The sequence below is a fragment of the Gopherus evgoodei genome, chromosome 21 (genome assembly GCF_007399415.2).
Source record: "Gopherus evgoodei ecotype Sinaloan lineage chromosome 21, rGopEvg1_v1.p, whole genome shotgun sequence".
Lineage (NCBI taxonomy): Eukaryota > Metazoa > Chordata > Testudines > Testudinidae > Gopherus > Gopherus evgoodei.
The window spans coordinates 8,070,777-8,081,388 of record NC_044342.1 but is presented as its reverse complement, the minus strand read 5'-3'; the positions used below and the strand labels follow the sequence as shown (position 1 = coordinate 8,081,388).

The 10,612-nt window shown below is 44.5% G+C and overlaps 1 protein-coding gene across 1 annotated transcript; it reads left to right on the top strand.

The window, feature by feature from the left end:
- Positions 1 to 1,634: 1,634 nt before the first annotated feature.
- Positions 1,635 to 2,567, top strand: LOC115637897 (olfactory receptor 10A7-like). The gene is made up of 2 exons (XM_030539489.1): positions 1,635 to 1,778; positions 1,878 to 2,567. Exons 1-2 carry the CDS (start codon positions 1,635 to 1,637, stop codon positions 2,565 to 2,567), a joined length of 834 nt encoding a protein of 277 aa, XP_030395349.1.
- Positions 2,568 to 10,612: the final 8,045 nt, after the last annotated feature.

Sequence of the window (10,612 nt, the reverse complement as noted above, 5' to 3'; positions counted from 1 at the left end):
CATCCACATGTGCATCATCCTGAGCTGTTCTCAGCTAAATGATCTCCAGAACTGAAAGGAAAAATGAGCAATCTATCTCTCTGTCTTTCTATCTCTTTTTCCTTCTCATCTAATCATTCACTCTAATGTACTCTTATCTATCTAATCTGCAGAATGATCCCTCATCTCTTTTTCTCTCTGTCTTTGCAAACGTACTGTGTATCATGTATCTCTACCAAGCTAATTATTCTGAAGGAATGACTCTCATCACTCTATTGACTCTGTCTGTTAAGGCTGTGACTTTCAAAGACACCTGGAATGCTTGAATCTACAGGATTGTCTCTCATCTAACTCAGACTTCAGAGTTTAGGAGAAAATAAATTTGGTCCCATTGTGTTCTGGTAATTTAAGAAGGAAGCCAATCTAAATTAGCTCATAGTGAAATATAATAGTAGACAAGACAAATTGTACCTCTAAACTGTTTGTTGTTTTAAAATCCATTTCTCACCATTGTTTTGTACTTCAACAGTGTAATATCTCATTGTCATTAATGGAATAGGACTGAGGGAGGTAGGGAAGCTGCGACAAATATTTGGGTGCTCTGTAATAATTATTAATATTGTATCCGGATCAGCCAGTCTCAGACTACAAGAGCACAGCTACAGTGCTGCAGCTACACTGCTGTAGTGCTGATACTGGCCACAGCTACAGAAGGGGGTTTTCTTTTGTTGTAGTAAAACAACCTTCTTGAGAGATGGTCACTAGGATGACAGAAGAATTCCTCCACTGGCCCAGCAGTGACTATACTGGGGTTGAAGATGGCTTAACTAGTCTCCCAGTGGTGTGATTTGTTCATACCCCTGAGCTATATAGTTAAGTTTTATGTGTACCTAATTTGACCTACATTTTAGGCGTAGACAAGGTCTTAGGGCGCAGCGTGGTAGCAGATTCAGCCTGCCCATCTAGGGACAGAGAGAGGAGACCCTGGCTAACAATTGCTTAGAAGCTTATACTTAAGTTTCATTTGGAGACAACGCCAGAGAGAGTAGCTATAATCATTATTGCTCACATTTGTAGAGAGCACCCAGTTCAGTCTGAACAGAGTGAGTCTGTCTGAGAACCAGGTTCAGAGTTGCACAGACATATAGGAGGATCTGGGCTAGCTAGGATAAGATAAGGAAAAACCCTGCTCTATCTTTCCTTGTAGAGATGCAAAGAAATGGATAAGACTAAATCTGTGTGCAGGCCATTTGCTGTTTTAAAATCCTTTTTTTTCTCTCTAATGCTTTGTTCTAATTGCTTAAAAACAAAACAACAACAAAAAAGTCCTTGTTTTAAGGAGGATGTAGATCACTGCCACTGGTCACAGCTTCCCAAAGAGAGGAGACACAGGTGGTCAAAACCAAACCCTGCAGGGTGATAAGGGGTAGGTACATGGAGCCGTGTGTCCAGGTTCTTATCTAAGAATGGAAGGGTGACAAGATTCCACCCAGAGCCGAGTAAGGTGAAAATCCCAAACACTTGAGTTGGGGGCACTCAGAGAGATGAGAAAGAGGAGAAGGATGTGACCGATCCTGTAACAGTGACTCTATCTACTTATGACTCCTAGCCCCTGAGGTGTTGGAATTCATATATGATCTCATCAGGTCAGAGATATGGAGGGAAACTTAAGTACAGTGACTGAGTTTATCTTTCTGGCCTTCTTGTACCTCCAGCATCTGCAGCTTCTTCTCTTTGTCCTGGTCTCACTCATCTACTTCATCATCCTGATAGGAAATAGCCTCATCGTTGCTGTCACAGTGACTGATCTGATGCTCCAAATCCCCATGTATTTCTTCCTCAGGAACTTGTTAGTCCTGGAGATCTGCTACTCCTCAGTCATCGTCTCCAAGACCTAGTCCAACCTCCTGTCAGAGTGTCAGACCATCTCCTTCCTTGGCTGTGCAACCCAGATGTATTTCTTCCTCCTCTTTGGCAACTCGGAGTGCTGCCTGCTGGCTCTAATGTCCTATGACCGATATGTTGCCATATGCAACCCCATGCGTTACTCGCTCATCATGAGCAGAAAAGTCACCATTAGACTGGCATCTGTGGTGTGGATTGCAGGCAATGTGGTGGCATTTGAACAAACGGTCACTATGTTCATGTTATCCTTCTATGGGTCAAATAAAATCGAGCACTTTTTTTGCGATGTTATTCCAGTACTTAAGCTGGCAAGTACAGACACGTCCCTGAATGATGTTATCAACACTGTGCTCACTGTAGTATTCATAATATTCCCCTTTGTCCTGATCATCACCTCCTACATCTGCATCTTCTCCACCATCCTGAAGATGCGCTCAGCTGAGGGGAGACACAAAGCTTTCTCCACGTGCTCCTCACACCTGATCACAGTCACCTTGTTCTTTGGCAGTGGCTTTATCACCTACATGAGGCCCAGTTCCAGTGGTTGTATGGACACCAACCGAGCAATCTCCTTGTTCTATACGGTCATTACTCCAATGTTCAACCCAATCATATACAGTCTGAGGAACAAAGAAGTCAAGGAGGCTCTGAGAAAAATCTTGGGCAGCAGTAGGACTTCTTAGTTCTCACGAAATAAAGTTATTTATCTCCTCTAACCTCTGCTCTGTGCCCCCTTCATCTCTAATGCCTGCTCCCCCCCTGCACTCCTAATCCCTACACCCCCTTCACTATCAATCCCTGCCCCCCTTCTACACCTCAACCCCTGCAACCTCCTATGCCCCAACCCCTGCATAGTGCCTCCTTTGCCCCAATCCCTGCATCCCCCTCCTGCATCTATGTGAGGAAATTGACCTGGATGCACAAAGCAGCTGGCATTGCTGCTCATTCCCCCACTGGACTGCTGCTCCTCTGCACCCCGCAGCTCTAGGGGGCTGTGAGGAGGGGATCAAGGAGCAATGTCAGGGCTTCCTACATCCATGTCACTTTTCCTGTGGGCTGTGTAAGGGGCGGGCAGGAGAGCAGCAGCTCCTGATACCTAAGCACATCTGTTGCGCCAAAGAGGGAGCTCGGGTTCACTCAGTGAAGCCACACCAGGCATATAAGTATAACCGGTTTTATTGTCAAAGCATAATAAGCTTCCCAGCCTTCACGCATTACTAAATATGTGATTTGCAGCAACCAAGCAGGCAAGCAAGAGTCAATGCTTAGGCCCCTTCTCCTATGAACAGTTCCAAAGCCTCCAACCTGGTCCACGAGTGTTCATAGCAGGCACTGCTCCAGCGTGGAGAGTTCCTGGGCACTACAAGGCCAAGGACCGCAGGTTAGACTGCTCATCTAAAGAAATTCTCATACTCATTCTTATCATCATCTCTTTCTCAGGAGGTGTTTACATCCACAAGCAGGCTCTGGCAGGAAACACTACTGCTTTCTATTCCCACACATAACACTCTCAGGCTTCTCTTATCTCTTCAATGTATCCAGTCGCAGTGGCTGCAAGTCAGCCTGGCCGGTCAAAGCCAGTGCACTACTAGCTCCACCCAGGCCATCCTGTAATAACAGGCCGAGGTAACTTGCAGTCAGTCCCAACAACAGCCCAAGTGGAGAAGTGACCTGGATGCAGTGAGCCCTGCTGTGTGTGTTGGGGGGGACTGTGTGAAGTAGTGTGTGTGTGTGTGTTGAGAGGAGTGTGCGTGTGCTTGAGTGAGTCAGTGCACTCTCTCTTTAAGAAAGCACTCAGGATCAGAAGCCTGAACTAGGCATGTTCAGACACAAGCAGCTGCCAGCAGCTCCGGACCCAGAAGGCAGCAGCACACACAGATCCACCTCCCCCATCCTGTCACTCCAGCTCAGTGGAAATAGGGTACATAAGGGAGGAGGACCCCCACCATCAGGGCCGGCTCCAGGCCCCAGCGCGCCAAGCACGTGCTTGGAGTGGTATGCCGCGGGGTACTCTCTGCCGGTTGCCGGGAGGGCGGCAGGAAGCTCTGGTGGACCTCCCGCAGGCATCCCTGTGGAGGGTCCGCTGGTCCTGCAGCTCTGGTGGAGCATCCACAGGCATGACTTTGGGAGGTCCTCCAGAGCCATGGGACCAGCGGACCCTCTGCAGGGACACCTGCGGGAGATCCACCGGAGCCGCGGGACCGGCGAGCGGCAGAGCGCCCCCCGCAGCGTGCCGCTGTGCTTGGGGCAGCAAAATGGCTAGAGACGGCCCTGCCCACCATCACCCCCTGCCCCCTGCAGAGCAGACCGGAGGACACTCCCAGTCTGGAGTGGTCAAGAGTAACTCCAGGGATGAACCAACAGAGATGGTGGGATTGGGGGAAAGGAACAGAAGCAGCTGCACACATGGAGTAGGGCAGAGGAGGGGCTCTGGAGGAGTCACTGGGCTCTGAGGGCTGGTTGTCTACCTGCCTCTTGCAGCTCGGGTTTCTCCCCTGCCCCCAGGCTGCTGCTCCAATGTCTGCCTGCCATGCAGCCTCCATCAGCCCAGATTGCTCTCAGCAGCTGGTCAGGTGGGAATCCAAATTCTGTGCACAGTGCCCGCTTGGGCAGGCTGCCCTGGAGGGAGGGGGAGGGGGCGTACAGCCCATCCCAAAGGCCAGTCCCCCAAAGGCCACAGGCATGTGGACAAGGGTGAACCAGTGGATATAGTGTACTTAGATTTTCATAAAGCCTTTGACTAAATCCTTCACCAATAGCTCATAAACAAAATAAGTTGTCATGGGATAAGAGGGAAGGTCCTCTCATCAGTAACTGGTTAAAAGAGAGGAAACAAAAGGTAGGAACAAATGGTCAGTTCTGAGAATGGAGAAAGGTAAATAATGATGTCGTCCAGGAGTCTGTACTGGGACCAGTAATATTCAACATATTCATCAAATATCTGGGAAAATGGGTAAACAGTGAAATGGCAAAATTTGCAGATACAAAACTACACAAAATAGTTATCTCCGAAGCAGATTGAGAAGAGTTACAAAGGACCTCACAAAACTGAGTGACTGGGGCAACAAAATGGCAGATGAAATTCAGTATTGATACATGCAAAGTAATGCACATTGGAAAAAATAATCCCATCTATACATACAAATTTATTAGATTTAAATTAGCTGTTACCACTGAGGAAAGTGATATTGGAGTCATTGTGGATAAGTTCTCTGAAAACATCCACTCAATGTACAGAGGCAATCAAAAAAGCTAACAGAAAGCTGGGAAACATTAGGAAGTGGAAAGGTCGTAAGACAAAGAATATCATATTGCTTCTATATGATTCCAGGGTATGCCCACATCTTGAATACTGTGTGCAGATCTGCTTGCACCATCTCAAAAAAGACAGATTGGAAAAGAGCAACAAAAAATATTAGGGGTATGGAACAGCTTCTATGTGAGGAGAGATAATAAGAGTGATTCTTTTCAGCTTGGAAAAGAAACAAGTAAGGGGGGTGTAGCAGGGTGGTTACCCTGCTCCTGCCCTGAAGGGCTTAAAACAGCCCTGGGGGAAGGATGTGGCTGGGAGCTGCTAAGCTGGGCTGATTGGGAAGTGACTGCAGCTGGGCCATGCCCCAGTCAGGCCATAGCTGGCCTGTATAAAGAGGCTGTGAGCCAGGAGCTCAGGAGTCTGTTTCCGTTTGTAGAGGGAGAAGGGTCTGGCTGCAGGGAGCTAGAGACAGGGTACCTGAATTGAGCAGGGCTGGGGAATGGCAGAGGAGCTGGGGAGCTCCAGCCTGGAAAGCCCCGGGCTGTGGCCTAGCATAAGGCCAACAGGTACTGGGGGTTGCAGAGGGCAGCCCAGGGGTAGGCAAAGGCAGCAGATCCAAACCCAATCTTGTCAGTGATGAGTGGATGACACTGCAGTCTGCCTCAGGGCATGGGGGCTAGATGATGACTGGCAGTAGCCTGATACTAAGGCAAGGTGGGTATAGTGGATGGGAGTTCCCTGGGGAGGGGAGACTCTGAGAGAAAGGAGTTACTGCCAGGGGGCAACACCACAGATAAAGGGGCACCGGGTCCTGGGAGGGACTCGGAGGTCAAGAGGCAGTGGATCACTGGCCTGCAGAGGATGCTCCGGAGCTGGAATGAGCTAATTCCCGGAAGTCACCAGCAGGAGGTGCTGCAGGGGTGAGTCTCCTCGTCTACAGGGGAATATGATCCAGGTCTATAAAATCATGACTGATGTGGAGAAATTAAATAAAGAAGTGTTATTTACTCCTTCTTATACTACAAGAACTAGGGATCACTAAATGAAATTAATAAGCAACAGGTTTAAAACAAACAAAGGAAAGTATTTCTTCATACAATCCATGGTCAAACTGTGGAACTCTTTTCTAGAGGATGTTTTGAAGGCCAAGACTGTAACAGGATTCAAAAAAAGAAATGGATAAGTTCCTTGGAGGATAGGTCCATCAGTGGTTATTTGCCAGGATGGGCAAGGAAGGTGTTCCTGGCCTCTCTTCGCCAGGAGCTGGGAATGGGCGACAAGTAATGGATCACATGATGATTACCTGTTCTGTTCATTCCCTCTAAAGCACCTGGCATTTGCCACTATCAGAAGACAGGATACTGAGCTAAATGGACCTTTGTTCTGACCCAATATGGCTGTACTTATGTTCTTAACATTTGATCAGGGTAGAATCAAGGAATTTTAACTCATCAAATGCTTCCTTTGGTAGGATGAAATCATCCATTGACTGCCATACTTATTCACTAGCCAGAAGACATCACTGCTCAAAACTGGTTAAAATTACAAAATGATACCTAATTAATGCAACACTTTTGAGCCTCCATAACAAACTCTTCTCGTCCCTGAGCTGGGACAGATCCCAATAGATGCACACAGGTGCTCTCATAATTACCCCAAACCCATCAGTTAAAATACTAGTTCTTCCTGGAAAGCATTAGAGAACTTATCATAAAAAGAAAGGTTGCAGATCAGGACAACACTGAATCTTTTGAAAGGACCAAAGATCCTGAACCACTGGAATTGATCTAATATATATGTGGTATTTTTCTATGTTCTCTCTGCCTGCTGTTTTTTCATTCATGTTGTATCAGACCACCTCCCTGGCTAAACGGATTCAGCTACCAAGCTCTTTTATAATCTTGGGCTCTTGTTCCTTCTTCAGTTAAAAGTCTCTTTGGGAAAAGTTCTCTTTTTAGGTTAAAGATGGTAAATGACATTCTGGTTATGGTGAGAAGCCTTTCTAAAGAATTACCTTATAATGTGACCTGATTAGCCTAATCTTCTTTGGAAACTGATTCTACAATCAGATGTACTGAACTGAGGAAGCTTGACCCAGATCTTAGGCTAGTGTAGCTCTGAATACCTCCATCAGCTGAAAAGATGAACCATAATCTTCATGAGTTTTTCTCTGGGATATGTGACCTGCCTTGGCCCAGAGGACCACAAATGCCTTCTTTGTTCATAGAGTGAGATGCAGTCTCTAAATGTAGCTGTAACTGATCCATTGATAATTCTTCACAGTAGAGTAGCCAGTCTTAAATATTTGATTCTTCTGTGGAACACACCTAATAAGAAAGACATGCTTTGCCATAAAATTGCATAAGATGTTCTGAAAATTTTGAGTGTAAACAAAAAACGGGAATTTTTATCAGAGTTGGGAGTATTTCTTTAAAACTCTAGGGCTAAGAATATGGCACACTGTAGTAAGGATATCTTTTTGTGCAGGCAAGTTGGAATAATGGGAAGAGCAGTGAATGAGTAGTTAGCTGACTTGGAATCAGTTCTACACACCAGAAGTACTTCGAGATCTTTAGAAGAAATGTGCTATGCAAGTGAGAAGCATTGTTATTATTATCACTAGGGTCAAAAATATTAATTCCCTTCCTCTATCTTAATTTAAATTACGGAAAAAATAAATTGTAGTTGGAATTACAATTGTATATAATGGCTTTTCTTTCACCCCAAATTATGTTGTGTAATGTTCATTAAATAAAACCTGTGTCCCAGAGAAAGTGGGGTGTGTGACACCCTTCTTTGCCACTGTCATATAATTAGGATATATTTTGTACAAAGTTTACCTTGTGATGAATCATTCTAAAAGTCTTGATCTGCTAGACATTAATATCTCATTGGATTGTATGTGCTATCGTCATATGTGAAGATATGAATTTTGGCTATGTATGTGTTACTGAAATGTGAGGTTGAAAACACCCACAAACAGCCTTTCAGGGACAACAGTAAAAAGACCAAACAATGTTAATGGCTTATTGAGAAAATGCACACAAGCACAACAATTACCCCAGAAAATGTGTGTAGTAGAAAGAAAGAGCCTGAAGCATGGGCCTGGGGCAAGGCTTAAGGCTTGAACCAAAGTCAATGCAAGTTATTTTATGATAAACAGTAAGACCCTGTTAAAAGCAGATGCTTACCTGCAAGCCGGTATCCAGCATACAAATTTGGCACCAGTGCTGATAGCATTGCTAAAACAATGAATATGCAAACACATTCTAGCAAGCCAACAGAAGAATACACCAACGTAGCACATAATAAAACGGTTTGACAAAAGTAATGAATAACGATATTTTGTCTGAAACATCAGGAGGAAAGTACAAGGGGAGGTAACAAACATGGCATGAAATGCATACAGTAGTACCTAAGACGTTTATCCTAGGTTGCTTGCTTCAGCCTATAGATGTTGGAATACCTCTCCTTAACCCTTTGTCCATCCTAGGGGGCTGTGGAAAGTCCTGCCACTGACTGAGCTGCATCTATTGTCACATGCATACATGTCTTAGTATCCTCGTAGAGTCTGCCAGGTGCTATTACCGTGCTTTGTCAACAATAAATCTGGCCAGGTGCCTTCTCTACTTACCCAGGTCTTGTGGTCATTGGGGAGTTTGATTGAAGTTTGCTGTGCCAGTTGTCTGTGTAGAGCTGGGACAGCACACAAAGAACACACACGCAAAGACAAACATCTGATGACATTGGTGACCACGACATGCTCCTGCTCTTAGAATAGCACCTGGAATACTCTATGAGGTGTGAGTTGGATTAAGATGTCTGGGAAACATCTCAGCTTGGTTGCCACAAGTGTGTATGGTACTAATTGAGGAAGAGGCGGATCGGGTGTTAAAACCATATACTGGCCAGATTTTGACCAAGGCAGAACAGTGCTGCTCTGGTGACCTAGGCTGGGAGGCTGGTGATTAGAGAGGCTGTGTGTAACTGCAGCTGCATGTATCCCTACTTGTGTGAATGCTGGTGAAAGTACAAGCTTGGAGTGCTTTTCAGCTTGTTAAAGCAGCACGTGTGAGAAGGAGCCCAGCCTGGTGGGTCAGAGGGCTCAGTGGAACCCCAATTCCAGGTGGCACCCCCTGGGGGGACCCGTTAGAGGGTGATGCATAGTTTATTTGTTTATATATGCCTATATGTAGGGAAACTCAAACCATTTTGGACCATATTGAAATGAGACATTGAGAATTTCATTCTCCAGTGATAGCGCGTGTTTCTTGTGAGGTCCTGCAGGGATTAGTTCTTGGACCTACACTCTTTAACATCTTTATCAATAATCTTGTTAATAAAACATAAAATTATCACTGATCAAGTTTGCAGATGACACAAAAGTTGGGGGAGTGTTAAGTAATGAAGAGGACAGGTCACTGATACAGAATGATCTGGGTAACTTGGTAAACTGGGGACAATCAAACAATATGGCTAAATATTAATATATACATCTAGGAACAAAGAATGTCAGCTATAGGTACAAGATGAGAGACTCTATCCTGGGAAGCAGTGACTGTGAAAAAGATTTGGGGATCATGGTGGATAATCCTCTGAAAACGAGCTAATGTGATTCTGAGAATTATTCTCTGCATAAATGGCAATATTGAGTAGGAATAGAGAAACAATTTTACTTCTGTATTTGGCACTGAGGCAACCGCTGCTGCATCAATTTCTGATGCTCACAGTTTAAGAAGGATGATGATAAATTGGAGAGGTTTCAGAGAAGAGACATAACAATTAAATGGTAAGAAAACCTGCCTTATAGTGATATACTCAAGGAATTCAATCTGTTTAGAGAAGTTTAAGGGATGACTTGAATACAGTCTATAAGCATGTAGACAGAAAAAAAATATTTAATGGGCTATTCAATCTAGGAGGGAAAAGTATAGCATGATTCAATGGCCAGAAGTTGAAGCTAGAGAAATTCAGACTGTAAATAAGAGATTTTTTTTAACAACGAGAGTAATTAACCATTGATACAATTTTCTAAGTGCTGGGGTGGATTCTCCACTACTGACAATTTTAAAATTAAGATTGGATGCTTTTTTTCCAAAAAAAATATGTTCTAGGAATAATTTGGGGAGGTTCTATGACCTATGCTGTAAAGGAGGTCAAACTAAAAGATCAGAATGATTATTTGTGGCCTTGAAATCTTGGAATCTATGATGGACATAATACAAAAAGAGAGAGCGACCGAGAGACCCTCAGTTTGTCTTCTTTCCACAATGGAAACTTCATTTAAAATCTTTCAGATCAGTAACATTTACATTATATTTCACCATTATTATTATTATTATTATTAATTATTTCATATTCTTCTTACTCCTTCTCCAATTCTAAACATAGTGAAGGATGGATGCCAGAAACCAGAATGCTGTTGCTGAATTCGTCCTCTTAGGGTTCAATAGCCTATGAAGATGGCAGGACTTT

What these genes read in the sequence shown, in the direction of transcription:
- LOC115637897 (XM_030539489.1), top strand. Translation starts at nt 1,635, where the DNA reads ATGGAGGGAAACTTAAGTACAGTGACTGAGTTTATCTTTCTGGCCTTC. An exon ending in GCCTCATCGTTGCTGTCACA is followed by an intron (nt 1,779 to 1,877) that starts GTGACTGATCTG and finishes TCCAAGACCTAG; the next exon opens with TCCAACCTCCTGTCAGAGTG.